Genomic DNA, 17773 nt, shown 5'->3' on the forward strand with positions numbered 1-17773 from the left:
CATGAGGCTATAGACCACTGCAGCCCATACGGACTACTGGACACCGATACAGAGCAGTGGATTCTAACAACAACCTAGAGCACCAGGACTGTAAGACTGTGACCCCAAATTAACCAGGTCAAAGGGGACCGCTGGCCACCTGCATTAGGGTTGTGACCCCATCATCAACAGTTTGGACCAGCACTGCCAGGTAGCCACCTACCATGAGTGGATGTGACCCTAGCCCTATACAGTAATTAGATACTGGCTGAGAGTGGAGGAAACTGAGGTTAGGTCAAGTGGCTTTCCAGCAGTCATACACTGTAATACACATCACAGCTGAAAGTCTGAAGACCACCATGATAGATACAGTAGATAGGAAGAAAATAAAGGCATGCTCTCCTCATAAACCTGATATGAATTAAACATTACCCATTTTCTCTGACGGGTGTCATATTACGGACTAGGGATTGTAAAAATATTATGGAGTTGGCATTGTCTGCCCCATCTGTTAGATCAAGCATCTGGACTGGCGTAGTGATTACTCTCTGGGTGATGTGGTTAATGTGTGAAGAGACAGACACATCACTAATGGATGGGACTACTTTCTGCACGTTGCTTCTCTCAATCCACATTGACATCCCCCTTTGTAGCATCTAAAATGGGGTTTGCCACATCATCTGTGCAATTCTAATAACGTGGTGATTTTTCTGTCTGCATGCAGTATGATTTAGCGATAGTTTTGCATACCCTAGCGTACCTGTAGACTTCCAGCCATTGTGCTAACGCAAGTTAGCATTGGCTCGCGAAACTACCTCTAACTTCTTTCCTACTGTACGCAGAGAGATAAAAAGGGCATCTGCCAGAATCTCGCAGGGCATCTGCCAGAATCTCGCACCATATCTGTTTCCGTGCTCCTCCCTCATCAGTGTACTGATGTGGTTATTAAGTGTGCTATTCAATTTAAATTAGCCTCCACTGCAGTGAGTCAATGGACTCTAATTGAGGCTAATCAATGAGCCTTTAATTATAATTATAACAAAAAAACAGCAGCAGGTAATGTCATTATTCTGTGGACTCCTGCTAATTATGCTATAGGAGAGACAGGGGGATAGAGAGGGATGGGGGGAATATGGGAATACTCTATTGAGCATGCTCCATAAAAAATCTGGAATTCCCTGTTCCAAGCAGATTTGAATTACCACAAAGGAGTGCTCCATTGTGTCCTTGCATTCCAGGCTAATTCATTATTTTCTCCCATTGTTTTTCCTGTGTAATTGATTACGTGTGGTTTCCTAGGGAAGACGATGGAGGATCGCAGTAGACTGCTCGTGGCACTTCTGTACTGTACTGGGCTGGCTCACAAGAATTTACAGTTGAAGTCGGAAGTTTACAAACACCTTAGCCAAACACATTTCAACTCAGTTTTTCACAATTCCTGAAATTTAATCCTAGTAAATATTCCCTGTCTTAGGTCAGTTAGGATCACCACTTTATTTTAAGAATGTGAAATGTCAGAATAATAGTAGAGAGAATGATTTATTTTAGCTTTTATTTCTTTCATCACATTCCCAGTGGGTCAGAAGTTTACCTACACTCAATTAGTATTTGGAGCAATGCCTTTAAATTGTTTAACTTGGGTCAAACGTTTCGGCTAGCCTTCCACAAGCTTCCCACAAAATGTTTGGTGAATTTTGGCCCATTCCTCCTGACAGAGCTGGTGTAACTGAATCAGGTTTGTAGGCCTCCTTGCTCGCACACGCTTTTTCAGTTCTGCCCACAAATCTATAGGATTGAGGTCAGGGCTTTGTGATGGCCACTCCAATACCTTGACTTTGTTGTCCTTAAGCCATTTTGCCCCAACTTTGGAAGTATGCTTGGGGTCATTGTCCATTTGGAAGACCCATTTGCGACCAAGCTTTAACTTCCTCACTGATGTCTTGAGATTTTGCTTCAGTATATCCACATACCTCATGATGCCATCTATTTGGTGATTTGCAACAGTCCCTCCTGCAGCAAAGCACCCCCACAACATGATGCTGCCACCCCTGTGCTTCACGGTTGGGATGGTGTTCTTCAGCTTGCAAGCCTCCCCTTTTTCCTCCAAACATAACGATGGCCATTATGGCCAAACAGTTTTATTTTTGTTTCATCAGACCAGAGGACATTTCTCCAAAAAGTACGATCTTTGTCACCATGTGCAGTTGCAAACCGTAGTCTGGCTTGTTTATGGCGGTTTTGGAGCAGTGGCTTCTTCCTTGCTGAGCAGCCTTTCAGGTTATGTCGATATAGGACTCGTTTTACTGTGGATATAGAAACTTTTGTACCCATTTTCTCCAGCATCTTCACAAGGTCCTTTGCTGTTGTTCTGGGATTGATTTGCACTTTTCGCACCAAAGTACGTTCATCTCTAGGAGACAGAACGCATCTCCTTCCTGAGCGGTATGATGGCTGCGTGGTCCCATGGTGTTTATACTTGCGTACTATTTTTTGTACAGATGAACATGGTACCTTCAGGTGTTTGGAAATTGCTCCCAAGGATGAACCAGACTTGTGGAGGTCTACAATTTTTTTCTGAGATCTTGGCTGATTTCTTTTGATTTTCGTGTGATGTCAAGTAAAGAGGCACTGAGTTTGAAGGTAGGCCTTGAAATACATCCACAGGTACACCTCCAATTGACTCAAATGATGTCAATTAGCCTATCAGAAGCTTCTAAAGCCTTGACATAATTTTCTGGAATTTTCCACGCTGTTTAAAGGCACAGTCAACTTAGTGTATGTAAACTTCTGACCCACTGGAATTGTGATACAGTGAATTATAAGTGAAATAATTTGTCTGTAAACAATTGTTGGAAAAATGACTTGTGTCATGCACAAAACTATAGTTTGTTAACAATACATTTGTGGAGTGGTTGAAAAACTTGTTTTAATGACTCCAACCTAAGTGTATGTAAACTTCCGACTTCAACTGTATATACAACGTACACTGCCATTTGGCCACAGCTCACTCTGTCTTGATTAAAGGTCTCCAGAGTGCACAGTGTGTGGTCTCGTGTACAGTATACAACCATTATGGTTCTTCGGGCTTCTGGCTTATTCAGTGACATACAGTATTATCATAATATTACTCACACAGCTGAAAACAATTGCTCTAACTGATAAATCATAACACTATTCTGCTCCACAATGGTGTATTGATAAACAAAAAAATATATAAATAATATCCACCTTGTGAGGAACTTGAAAACGTTATGTAAAAGCAACAGTAAACATTTAAATTTTGAATTGCATTACAGCAATGTTGATATCATAATACAGCCGTGCAGTCTGTCAGGGGTCTCTCATTGGACAATAATCCATGCATTCTGATGGGGGCATCACAAGGATCACAATCAAACTCACTTCCTCCAGTGCTCTGGTCAGAAATATTTCACTATTGTTTTCCTCAAGTGTCAAGCTTTATATTTTCACTTCATTGCTTTCAGATGGATACAGTTACACTACGCCTACTGTGAATTTATATAGCTAGAATTTATAACGCTCAATTTGGAGACCGTCTTTGTCACGATCGTTGTAATAACATTCGGACCAAAGCGCAGCATGATATGGGTTCCACATGTTTATTGAATGAAACGCACAAAAAAACAATAAAGAACGAACGAACGAACGAAACGTGAATCAAATGAAGTGCTCACAGGCAACTACAGATAAACAAGATCCCACAAAACACAGTGGGGAAATGGCTGCCTAAATATGATCCCCAATCAGAGACAACAAAAACCAGCTGCCTCTGACTGGGGATCATACCAGGCCAACATAGAAATAAACAACCTAGATTACCCACCCTAGTCCCCCGACCACAAAATAGAGAATAAAAAGGCTCTCTATGGTCAGGGCGTGACAGTCTTGAAAGAGTTGCAGAACACTGTAATCAAGTGTTACCCTGCAGCACTGATTGAGCCTTGTGTTACAAAGCGAGACACATATGAATGAAACAATTAAACTACATTTTTGCCTCTGAAAGCCAATTTACAGACACATTTAAGTCGCTGATTGCTTTTGCCATCAATCAATGGCTATATTCTTATCCCGAAGTTGCTTGTTATGTTCTCTGGATGCAGCACCTGTCGCTCTTGTGTAATAAAAAATACAATAATTTCAGGGAGTTGATTAGCTTTTTAGAGATCTTGATTTACTTCATATCACAACTAGCACCAAATTGCAAAGTTAGCATGATTCCAAACACCTCCCCTATTCCCCATTGGATCCTGTGGCTTCCTTGATCAGTTTTTACAGTAGATAGTGCAATAAATGCCTAATGAAGGCAGCGAAAGCGCTATCATAGATTTCCAATGACCTCATTTGGGACAATTAAAGTTATATGCTCAGCATAATTATGCATTTTATTGGTTTGGACAAAAGCATTCATTTGGTAATGGCATGTGACAGTTTTATAGGAATCTGGCCTCACTTCATCCTGCCTGATGGACGGAATGACGGAGGGAAAGGGGTCAACAGCAGCTTTCCCAGGCCTGAGATCATTGGCTATATTTATTGATTCATACAGCTGTTGTTTGGCATGGTTTGGAGCACACACAGACAGGCATGGATGCACACACACATACACATGCACGCACGCACGCACGCATATACACATATACTGTATGCCTGCATGCCCAACCACACATATGTACAGAAACTATTAGTACAACAGAGGCCTATTTAGAACTAAGAAGGCTTTTTGACTGACGACGGTGGTTGCCAAAGCGTTTGATGAACCCTGTGGCCCTTGGCAGCCCCATCAAAAAGGGTCAGAGATACATGGAGTAATTGAAGAAACATCACTACATTTCTTATCTTTCCCTACCCTCTCACTCTCTCTCTCTCTCTCTCCTCTCTCTTTTCCTCCCTCCCTCTCTCTCTGTACCACTCCCTCCCTCTCTCTCTGCATCCCTGTGCTTAGTGGAAGGGAAGAGAAAGGGGATACCTAGTCAGTTGCACAACTGAATGCATTCAAGCGAAATATAGCTGAGTTGAATAGGGTAATGAACTCTGGCTGAGGAGCTCTGGGGGGGAAATAAATGTAGATGAGGGTTGTGAGTAATTGCTGCCTTGGGAGGGATGTTCAGAGATGATCAAATGCACGGAAAACAACCTGAAAATGTTCACCCTTTTTCTATGAATGTGAATGAATGATTGAAATTATTGGATTTGTTTTTTTCGACATACTTTTAATTACCTTACTCAAATACTGTAACAATCTTATACAACATAAAAGTGACGGAATCTGCTCTTGTTCAACATAATTGGATGATTTCTCCAAATCGAAATAATACAGAATCACTCATCGTCCCTTATAGAAAACTTAGACCCAGAGTCTTTTAAGTCTTATAGTCTTATGTTAGGCTGTTCTTTAAATGTGAGTTGTCAATTATTATTTTGTCTGTGATGATTGTTCATTCAATTGTTGACTAGCCGTCAAATGGCAGCTATTTTTTGCTAAATTTCAATTAACTGTACATCCAAAAGATCACCACACTTAAAAATGGTGAGCAGTCGAGTTTAAAACTCCAGTTCAATAAATTGCTAGTAGACTTTTGAGTATAATGCAGTGTCTGGTCCAGTAACTTACCTGTCACCCGTAGCCTCTCTGCTCCCACCACCACCTCCTGATCATCAGCAGAGAACAGCAGCTTCCCTGTGCTAGATTTCACTTCCAACATCTTTCCTCGTGAACGCACTCCACTGGATCCTGGACAGAGCAAAATGTGTCAGGAAAAGTCAGTGAAGTTCTAGTTTAACAGGTAGCTGCTATATGAAAAACCAAGAACGACAGCTTGATTTATGTAAAGAGACAATAACTGAACTATAACTACAGTCAAATACTTCAAGAGTAAGACAAAGTAAAGCAGATCAAAACACAACTACTGAGAGAATGGGGAAATAAGAAAATATAGAATAAACACAGCCCGACACCAAAACAAACTGTTATTGATAGCACAACAAACAGCAGAGAAAAAACAACTCCTTTACTTGGATGATCCTGAAATGGTTTCATGTCGTGGGGAGAAACAAGCGATCTGAGCAGAGGGCGACTGATACGTCATGAAAACAATTGATTCTGCTTCGCTGTGTCTTGAGTGGAGTCTCTAGCATACCGTATTCCTATTGCTCACTGATCCACTAAACATCTTTGCACGATAATCAACAGCCAGAAGACAAATGTCACTGCAGTTTACCATGGGAGTAATGTTTATCTGTAGCTGTTCATGGATCGAAATGTCTATTTGGAACAAAAGAGAACTCTCATCCATGTCAATGGATTTTCATTGCTTTGTACGGTGTCCATATTAGGACAAACCCTCCATGGATGTGTGACTGTCTTCGATCGTGTTGCTTGATATTACCTGCAATAAGTTGTGTGACCAGCTGATTCTTCCCATTGAGGATATTGATGGACACATTTTTGGAGGATTGCAGTAACAGTGGGCTGCCCTGCGGAGACAAAGCAAGTAAACAAACAATGCAGTTCACCAAACACAAACAAAACGATAGTGACCCTAGTGCTCAGTGTGAGTGTGTAACTAGGACTGTATGTTTTACAGATCATTTCCATTAGCCCACAAGTCAAGAGCCAATCTGGAATGCAAATCACGTCTGAACTCTGGATCTGTCTTACGTGCCAGAGTAATCTTGCATGCTTCAGTCAAGTTCTTAATTAAAGATAGCAGGCAGCCATTGTGTTGCGCTTAAAGCCGGCAAGATAATGCATCTCATGTATATTAGAGATAATATTATGGCCCTTCATGCTTATCAAGGTTCCTTTCAGCTAAGCAATACAGTAAATAAACAAAATATTGATATTCCTGAATAGACATACGTCACTTTAACAATGTGGTTGAGCACATGAGATTCAAATTAAGAGGTTATGTCATATTGTTCTTTTAGTATATTAGGCCCCACTGGCACAAGCAGGAATGGTTCTTGTTCTGCTGCGATTCATGGAATTGAATTTCTAGCCTCCCAGACTCTTTCTCCTGCTACAGTGTGTATCCTTAGGACCTGCTTTCATGTACACTGATTGTGCCGCCTCTCGTCCCTGTTAATGGTTTGTTCCACAAAATGAGTGCCTTTTGCATCCCTTTGATATTTTAAGTAGAAATTGTGCACACATATTGTATTTTAAAAGCCTGTTTTATTAAATGAAGTGCCCTTTAATATACCATAAAACGTAAATTAATCGCCTGTCCCTTTTAATAGCCTAGCATCGGCACACATTTCAGCAAATAAACACTGGGTCTAAATTAATTGTTGACGAGTGAACTTCAGTGAGTACTGCAAAGATTGAAAAAGAGGATAAAGGAGAGCAACAACCTTGCCATGGATGAGACAGCAGTGTTGCACATGACAGAATGGGATTTATGGCTGATTTAAGATGAAATCGTCAACCCTGTTACTTTACTTGGCACTAAAACCTTTCAGAGTCATAGTTTTGATGGTTTCACCCTTAATATCACTGACGTCCACTCACCAATTGTATTCCTGAAAACTGCCATTTACACATGACAGAATAAGCTATAAATAGATATAATTGGTTTTGGGATTTATGGGCGGGAACTTTCTTTTTTACTTCACCCAAAAGTCAGTATGTGAAGTGCTATTTTGAGTGCTATTTGACAGTTTCAAAATGCAAATAAGTTAGATCAGTTTAGGTAATGTTTTATCAATATTGTCACATGAAAGACAAAATGATTTTGTTAAAGTCTATTTACAGCCCTGAATAAATTGCAGTTCGCTACTGGTAGCTGTGAGGTAGCAGCTAATGTTAGCTTGTTCTAACTAGCTATCCTCTTCCTCTGTTTCTGAATGAATTTATGTATATTTATTTTTCTAGCTAGCAAAATAAGTGAGCTAGATTTTGTTTGTATACTGCCATGAATCGATAACATAACTAAGTTTGTCACTAGGATTGGCTAGTAAAACCTAGCCAGTTGGACAGTGATAGCCGCAAACTAAAACCGGGGATAGAGACAGGGAAGATAATTAACTTTCTGCTTCATCTGCTGCTGGCTTGCTAGCTAATGTTGACTCAAATGTGTTTTTCCACATGTAATTGATCAAATTAGATTTTTAATTCTATAACGAATGTAATTGTGTCAATGTGAAAAAAATCCTCTCTGAATATAGCTAGCTACCATGTAAAATATGGCTACTAGACAACAGTAGAAGCTATCTATGCTACAACTGCAGTCTATCAGGTTTTCTGACATGGTTTTCCTGTCTGGCATCTATTTCTACGATTGTACTGTTAGCTCCTGGTAGTTAGCTAGCTAACAGCTAGTTAGCTAGCTATATTACTGAAATTACTCAATCCTAAATTAACTAGATAGGATGGAATACTTTGAGTTCGTCCACTATGACTGTCCCTGATCAGGTGATTGCTTTCCATGTGTGATGGATGAACCTTATCCAGACACAAGCAAAGAAAGTGTGTCCTGTAAGTCAGATAATGCCATTCTGGTTAGCCTACAGCCCTTTAGTGACTCAAAAAGTTTTTATAGTATGTGTTATGGATTTATGAAAGAATAAATAATTTCTTTCCCACACAGAGAATCAACATTTGGCTAGCCTGGTCCCAGATCTGTTTATGATGTCTTGCCAACTCCTATTGTATGATTGTTGTCATGCCATATTACCATAGAAGTTGGCTATACATAGGAGTTAGCTATATGACACAGTCTGATAAAAGATCAAGCTAACATTTAGCTAATTGTCAGAACAGAAAGAGTGAAACTTTAATATACTGGAGGCCAACTCTTGAAATCATAGGGTTTGTTACAAGAAAGATACCAAGGAGAATAGGATGTGGTTTATTTGTGTAGCACCTGAATGAGAGGGAAAACGTTCTCGGATCGTAGGGGACTGAAATTGTTTTAGGTTGTGGCACTCCAGTTAGTATGAATCATTGTGGACATAGGCACCAGTAAAGGTAACTATCAAAGATGTCTACACTGAAGCCCTGTCTAGGAAATAGGGTTCCATTTGGAATGCAGCCCTAACATTGAAAGATGATAAACTATTGTTCCTCCTCTGCAGGGTGAACCTGGAGTTGTCCTAAACTGAGTTGACAGAGGAGCTGGGTTGTGTGAGAGCTCTGGCTATCGAACAGATCCCGAAGAAGGCATCCCATGAGCTGATGGGTCAGTATGTCCAAAACACATTATGCAAATATTAAAGATTACACTCCATATTGAATAAAATAGAGTACCCTTGTGAAACCAGATTGACTACTGTGCTCACACTGGCTTCACTTCACTTGCAGTGAAACAGAATGTGAGCTTGCAAGATCAGACTTGTTTAGGTAGGTTATATAAATACAGTAATCTTGATGCCATGCCAACTGATGCCTCGCCCCCCCTTCCAGGTCTAAGAAACTCCCCAGCTGCCCAGCATCGCTCCCTGGCCTCTAAACATCCCTCCCCAGACCGCCTCCACCCTCACCTCTCCCCTTCTTTCCAGCTCCTCACCTCCTTCTGGCCCTGCCTCCTACTCCTGCCGGCCAACCAGCCACCGCTTCCAGTTCCACCACAGCTACTCTGACATAGTCGACTCCTCTGCCCACCAAAGGACACAGCCGTGGCTCCTCCATGACCCTCTCCTGCATGCTCCTCACCCTAGAATGTTTTTCTTTCCTTACACCAAACATCCTGGATGCCAGCATGTTTAATTCATGACTCTTATGGCCTTGCAGATGTAAACGACTTGTGAAGACTGTAAAATAATGTTGGGCTTTTAAATTGTTCCCCGCTGACTGTTCACTGATAGGCTAGAGGCCTAGTGTAATGGATGTACAGAAGAAATTGAAGTTGTAAAAGCCAATTATTGCTATTATAATGCTTATTCTAATCATATTATGTAATATCAGATAAATGTTGATGGCAATATCCCTGAGATCAATGTTGTTTATAATGTTATGAAGTGTTAAGTGAGACCTGAATGTGGCGTAAATTATTTGAATTTTCTTTCATGCTATACTTCTCAAAAGGCACCCAATTGGTGGAACTACCCTAATACAGTATACTATGGGGGAGAGGGAGAAGAATTGGAGAAGAGAGAGAGCGAGAGAGGAACAAGAGAGAGATGGAGGGAAAAAGCAGTAGAGAGGATCCTTGCTTAGGGTTTTCTATCTCTTTCTCTTTATCCCCCTTGGACCAGACAATTGTCTTCTTCCATTTTTCACCTCTATCGATAATTACTATTCCGCTCACCTCCGCCGTTGTTGGCAAGCTCTCTCTCTCTCTCTCTCTGCTGGTGCTGGACAAATGAGATAAAGCATGAGGCTCTGCACATTATCAAGCTATCCATCCAATGAATGCTCTGTGGTATTATTACTGTCAGGCAGAGTGTGAGTGAGCATCTATCGCTCCATCTCCTATGACATCACCTCTCTCTGATACTACTCTCCCTCTTTTGTAAACCTTTGGCAAATATGACCATAACTCTATGGTCCTGATCTCTGCTTACAAGCAAAAACTTAAACAAGAAGTACCAGTGAAACGCTCAGTACGGAAGTGGTCTGATGAAGAGGATGCTAAGCTACAGGACTATTTCGCTAACACAGACTGGAATATATTCCGGGATTCATCCGATGTCATTAAGGAGTTTACCACATCAGTCACCGGCTTCATTAATAAGTGTATTGACGCTGTCGTTCCCAGAGTGACAGTACGTACATATCCCAACCAGAAGCCATGGATTAATCTGGACATTTATAAGAAATCCCTCTACGCCTTCTGACAAACCATCAAACAGGCAAAGCGTCAATACAGGACTAAGATCGAATTTTACTACACCGGCTCTGAAACTTGTTGGATTTGACAGGGCTTGCAAACCATCATGGATTTCAAAGGGAAAACCAGCCGAGAGCTTCGCAGCGAAGTGAGCCTACCAGACTAAATGTCTTCTATGGTTGCTTCGGGCCAAGCAACAATTAACCATGCATGAGAGCACCAGCTGTTCCGGATGACTGTGTGATTACACTGAGTAAGACCTTTAAACAGGTTAACTTTCACAAGTCCTCAGGGCCAAATGGATTACCAGGATGCGTACTGACCAGCTGGCAAGTGTCTTCACTGACATTTTCAACCTCGCCCTGACCAAGTCTGTAATACAGGTTAACTTTCACAAGTCCTCAGGGCCACATGGATTACCAGGATGCGTACTGACCAGCTGGCAAGTGTCTTCACTGACATTTTCAACCTCGCCCTGACCAAGTCTTTAAACAGGTTAACTTTCACAAGTCCTCAGGGCCACATGGATTACCAGGATGCGTACTGACCAGCTGGCAAGTGTCTTCACTGACATTTTCAACCTCGCCCTGACCAAGTCTGTAATACCTACATGTTTCAAGCAGACCAACATCATCTCTGTGCCCAAGAACGCCAAGGTAACCTGTCTAAATGACTACCGCCCCGTAGCGCTCACATCCATAGCCATGCAATGTTTTGAAAGGCTGGTCATGGCTCACATCAACACCATCATCCCAGAATCCCTGGACCAACTCCAATTCACATTTCTCGCCCAAACAGATCCACAGATCTCTATTGCACTCCACACTGCCCATTCCCACCTGGGCAAAAGGAACAACTATGTGAGAATGCTGTTCATAGAATACAGCTCAGCGTTCAACATCATAGTGCCCTCCAAGGTCATCACTAAGCTAAGGTCCCTGGGACTGACCACCTCCCTCTGCAACTGGATCCTGTACTTCCTGATGGGCTGCCCCCAGGTGGTGAAGGTAGGTGACAACACATCCACCATCCTGACCATCAACACGGGCCCCCATAGCGGTGCATGCTTAGTCCCCTCCTGTACTCCCTGTTCATCCACGACTGCGTGATGTCAGGACTAAAACCTCTCCCTCAACGTGGGCAAGACAAAAGAGGTTATTGTGGACTTCAGGAAACGGAGGGCCGAACACGCCCACATTCACATCAATGGGGCTGTAGTGGAGCGCGTCCAGAGCTTTAATATCCTCAGTGTCCACATTGCTAAGGACCTATTATTGTCCAAACCCACCAACATAGTCATTAAGAGGGCACAACAATGCCTCATCCCCCTCAGGAGGCTGAAAAGATTTGGCATGGGCCCTCAGATCCTCCAAAATTTCTACAGCTGTACCATTGAGAGCATCTTGACTGGCTGCATCACTGCTTGAAATGGAAACTGATCGGCATTCGACCGAGGGTAGTGCATACAGCCCAGTACATCACTGGGGCCGAACTCCCTGCCATCTAGGACCTCTATACAAGGCGGTATTAGAGGAAGGCCCGAAAAATTGTCAGACTCCAGCCACCCAAGTCATAGACTGTTCTCTGTACTACCACATGGCAAACGGTACCAGAGCGCTAAGTCTGGCACCAAAAGGCTCCTGAACAGCCACCCCCAAGCCATAAGACTGCTAAATAGTTAACCAAATAGCTACCCGGACAATCTGCACTCTATGGACACACTGGACTCTACCCACACACTTACACTGACACAACACAACACAACACAACCCAACACCGCACATACGCACACACTGGCACACATTCCCCACACACACATTATACACTTCCACACTCATCACATATGCTGCTGCTACCGTCTAATATCTATCCTGTTACCTAGTCACTTTACCCATACCTACCTCAATTTCCTTGTCGCCTGCACATCGACTCGGTACTGGTACCCTATGTATATAGAGTACCATAGTATGAGTCATAATAACCATAAAATCTAGCGGTCAAATAAGGAAATGGTTCCAATCGTTTTTCCACCATTCATTTTTCTCGTAGGGGATTTTAGAAACACTGTGTTTCATGTAGGCTTATGCTGGCGTGGGGTTTTGATAACAGTCTAAATCTCTTTTGGACAAGGTGACTTTAATCAATATATTTGCTTGTATCCAAAAATGACATACTAATCAGCTGCTAATGTGGCTATCATAAAAAAAAACTACAAATGCCATGATGATCTGGACGAGACTGCCGAATCAAGGCAAAAGTAAGAATCTCTGGATTAATAATCTAATGTTAGCTACATTTAGTAATGAATAAATTGGCAAAATGTCTTCACTAGGGTAGGGGGCAGCATTTGGAATTTTGGATGAAAAGTGTGCCCAAATTAAACTGCCTGCTACTCAGGCCCAGAAGCTAGGATATGCATATATTGGTAGATTTGGATAGAAAACACTCTAAAGTTTCCACAACTGTTAAAATAATGTCTGTGAGTATAACATAATTAATATGGCAGGCAAAAACCTGAGGAAAATCCATCCAGGAAGTACTATTATTTTGAAAGGCTGTTTTTCCATTGAAAGCCTATCCACCATACAAAGACTTAGGACCCAGTTCACGATCTCTATGGCTTCTTCTACATGTGGCTAGTCTTTAGGCATTGTTTCAGGATTTTACTCTGAAAAATGAGGGAGATACAACACTTTCAATGAGTGGAGAGTAGAAATTTCCAGACATGAGTCCAGCGCGTGATCGGGAGTGCGCCTTTCTTGTTTCTCCTTTTCTATTGACGAAGCTTTTGTCCGGTTGAAATATTATTGATTATTTATGACAAAAACAACCTGAGGATTGATTTTAAACATCGTTTGACATGTTTCTACGAACTTTTATTGTACTTTTTTGACTTTCGTCTGGATGTTGAGAGCGCGCTTTGTACGTTTGGATTACTGAACTAAACGCACAAAAAAAACTGAGGTTTTTGGACATAAAGAGGGATATTATCGAACAAAACTAACATTTATTGTGTAACATGGAGTACTGGGAGTGCCACCAGAGGAAGATCATCAAAGGTAAGTGATTAATTTAAACGCTATTTCTGACTTTTGTGAGTCCTCTCCTTGGCTGGAAAATGTCTGTATGGTGTTTTGTGGCTAGGCGCTGTCCTAACATAATCGTATGGTGTGCTTTCGCCGTAAAGCCTTTTTGAAATCTGACACAGCGGCTGGATTAACCTGTTATGGCTAGGGGCTGGATGAAAAACGTACCCGATTTAATCTGGTTACTACTCCTGCCCAGTAACTAGAATATGCATATAATTATTGGCTTTGGATAGAAAACACTCCAAAGTTTCTAAAACTGTTTGAATGGTGTCTGTGAGTATAACAGAACTCAAATGGCAGGTCAAAACCTGAGAGATTCCTTTACAGGAAGTGGCCTGTCTGACCATTTCTTGAACTTCTTTGCCATCTCTATCTTTTACAAAGGATCTCTGCTCTAACGTGACACTTCCTACGTCTTCCATGGGCGCTCAGAGCCCGGGAAAAAACAGAATGTCGTCATCCCAGCCCCAGGCTGAAACACATTATCGCCTTTCTCAAGTGGCCGATCAAGGGACTGTGGGCTTAGGCGCGTGCCCTGGCCGCCCCCATCTTTGTGATTTTTCCTCTGTTTGCCAAAAAGGAGATTCCCGGTCGGAATATTATCGCTTTTTTACGAGATAAATTGCATAAAAATTGATTTTAAGCAGCGGTTGACATGCTTCGAAGTACGGTAATGGAATATTTAGAATTTTTTTGTCACGAATTGCTTCATGCGCACGACCCTGATTTACCATTTCGGATAGTGTCTGGGACGCACGAACAAAACGCCGCTATTCGGATATAACGATGGATTATTTTGGACCAAACCAACATTTGTTATTGAAGTAGCAGTCCTGGGAGTGCATTCTGACGAAGACAACAAAAGGTAATCAAACTTTTATAATAGTAAATATGATTATGGTGAGTGCTAAACTTGCCGGGTGTCTAAATAGCGAGCCCGTGATGCCTGGGCTATGTACTTAGAATATTGCAAAATGTGCTTTCACCAAAAAGCTATTTTAAAATCGGACATATCGAGTGCATAGAGGAGGTCTGTATCTATAATTCTTAAAATAATTGTTATGCTTTTTGTGAACGTTTATCGTGAGTAATTTAGTAAAATGTTAGCGAATTCCCCGGAAGTTTGCGGGGGGTATGCTAGTTCTGAACGTCACATGCTAATGTAAAAAGCTGGTTTTTGATATAAATATGAACTTGATTGAACAAAACATGCATGTATTGTATAACATAATGTCCTAGGGTTGTCATCTGATGAAGATCATCAAAGGTGAGTGCTGCATTTAGCTGTCTTCTGGGTTTTGGTGACATTATATGCTGGCTTGAAAAATGGGTGTCTGATTATTTCTGGCTTGGTACTCTGCTGACATAATCTAATGTTTTGCTTTCGTTGTAAAGCCTTTTTGAAATCGGACAGTGTGGTTAGATTAACGAGAGTCTTGTCTTTAAATAGCTGTAAAATAGTCATATGTTTGAGAAATTGAAGTAATAGGATTTTTAAGGTTTTGAAAATCACGCCACAGGCTGCAAGTGGCTGTTACGTAGGTGGGACGAATTCGTCCCGCCTAGCCCAGAGAGGTTAAGTGTTTCTAAAATTTCCTATGAGAAAAATAAACGGTGGAAAAACGATTGGAGCCATTTCCCTGTTTGACCACTAGGTTTTATGGGTATTACGATACCTCCATTGTGGGGCTATATAGCCAAGCTATCATTGCTCATTGTGTATTTACTCCTCGTGTTACAATTTTATTATAATGTTTTATTTTTTATTGTATTCTGCATTGTTGGGAAGGGTAGTAAGTAATCATTTCACTTTGACTCAACTCCTGTTGTTTACGAAGCATATGACAATTAACATTTTATTTGGTGGTGGAAGTGGCAGGGGCAGTACTTACTGGTCTGGACTGAATTTCTTTAGCATACAGAGGTTGAAGAAACTCAGAGTCCCCCTCCAGTTTCAGGCCCTTCTCCGTTATTCTTAAGTTTCCCATACCATCCTGTATAGAAAGAGAAAATGAATAGGATATGGTCAATATTTAGGTATGAGTTGAGAGAGTTCCATCTGTTGCTGATGAAGTAAAGACATAAATAATAAATGTGTAATACAAAATTGGTACTAATGCACACATATCATGAATTCATCCCATCCATACTTCTTTGGATATAAACATCTTGATATAGGCATAAATCAACTAGCTACAGTAAAGGCATGAATACCACAATATCAAGCACTGAATATTGGAACCGTGTTCACAAAGCCCCTATCTGTTTCTCTGTGTTACTGAACCATGTCAGACTAAAGGATATCAAACAACGATGAGCAGAGCTTTGGAGAACAAAGAGGAGTTCACAGAGTGCCTTTGATTCCAACAGGTTTGACTTTGACCTTTTGCTTCCCCTGGTCAATAAATAAGCATGGTGGATCACTGTAAAGATGATATACTTGTCTGATAAGAGACAGGAGCTCTCGTTCTCTCTCTATTCCTCCATGTGATCATCAGGAGAAACCAAGTCTCTTTTTTTAACACCATATTTGATCCTGAGTTCTGAGGAGCATTACCAAATGGAGATCAAGACCTGTGCAATCCCTCTGGATCTGAATGCTTTAAAACACCTTCTGACAATGCCTCCTCTCTCCGTCTGCCCACCTCTTTCTACCTTCTCTATTCCAATTCTGACAAGATAGTGAGAAATGTAAAGTAAGTGAGACCTGAACGTGGCGTGAATATATATATATCTATCCTGTGGATCGGCAAACCATATGAGATGATATAGCTGCTAAATGTAAGTAGCATAGACACTTTGAAGAAGACAAAAGCCTATGTGATGACTAGATATATATTTTTTGCCACTCTGCAGTATGTCCACCTTCCCTCTATGGAGGAAAGTGACTGTCTTCCTCATCAGATTCAGCCATTGATTTACATCAAAGATTCAGAGTCACTCTGTCCTGCTTTTGCTGTAATATTATTCACTCGTTACCCCCACAGCTCTTCCATTTCAGAAGCTATCTGAACCATCACTGAAGACGCACAATAGTTGAAATAGTCACTTGTTCATCCTCTTCATCTCTCCCTCTGTTACAGAAACTCACATCCCCAGAGTTTGAGCATCTGAGACATGCTGTGGCACTGTGTATAAATGCACAGATCTCTGAGTACTGTAGGAAACTCGAATTCTAGGAATTCCACCGATTTTGTGAGCCTTGCACCTCTCCCAAAAGAGCGTAACATGAGAGTAACACAGCTAACAACCCACTGGGTAAAGATGTAATTTCAACGTCTAGTTTTGATTTACATTTGGTTCAGTTGTCAACTAATGTGAATTCAATGTGAAATCAATAACAAATATCACCATGTCATTGGATTTAGGTTAAAAGTTGGGTGATAAACAGCCAGTTCCCTTATGTTGATAACTTTTTTCAAATCCAATCAGTTTTCCACGTTGACTCAACATTATCACATAGATGTTTTGTTGTTGAAATGATATGGAAGCAACGTTGATCAATTTTTCGTCCCAGTGGGAAAAAACTTCACCATTATGAAAAGGGAGACTTTTTCATCTTTGAGAAACTTTCTGGCAATGTACCCTGGGGTTTTGAAACCGGTGCTGGACTATTCCTGGAATGTTTTTGGACAAAACAGTTGTAAGGTATCAAAACCTAATATCCTGGACAATTCGAGGTGAGATAGCCATAATCTCTTACCTCCCACACACACACGTATTTGGATATAGGAATGCAACAGCCAGTGTTTGCTCGCTCTCTCTCGACCTACTCCCTCTCTCCCTACTCCCTCTCTCTCTCTGAGTGAGCAGTATGGTGGGGGGTGGTGCGGGGAGAACAAGCAGGAGGCATGTCATGAATAATGCAGATAGGCACTCATTGACAGAGGAGCACCAGCACACTCAGGTGTGTCT

At 41.4% G+C, this 17773-nt stretch overlaps 1 protein-coding gene across 3 annotated transcripts in view; it reads right to left on the reverse strand.

The window, feature by feature from the left end:
- The window catches only part of LOC106568000 (delta-sarcoglycan), a 338771-nt gene that overhangs the window by 61832 nt on the left and 259166 nt on the right, over positions 1 to 17773 (reverse strand). For all 3 annotated transcript variants that reach the window (XM_014137970.3, XM_082960348.1, XM_014137971.3), the window contains 3 exons: positions 15751 to 15852; positions 6387 to 6474; positions 5612 to 5731 (listed from right to left, as the gene is read on the reverse strand). In XM_014137970.3, coding sequence (XP_013993445.1) covers positions 5612 to 5731; positions 6387 to 6474; positions 15751 to 15852 — 310 coding nt within the window. The remainder of the gene's footprint in view (positions 1 to 5611; positions 5732 to 6386; positions 6475 to 15750; positions 15853 to 17773) is intronic.

Source organism: Salmo salar, chromosome 13 (genome assembly GCF_965601325.2).
Source record: "Salmo salar chromosome 13, fSalSal1, whole genome shotgun sequence".
NCBI classification, from domain to species: domain Eukaryota; kingdom Metazoa; phylum Chordata; class Actinopteri; order Salmoniformes; family Salmonidae; genus Salmo; species Salmo salar.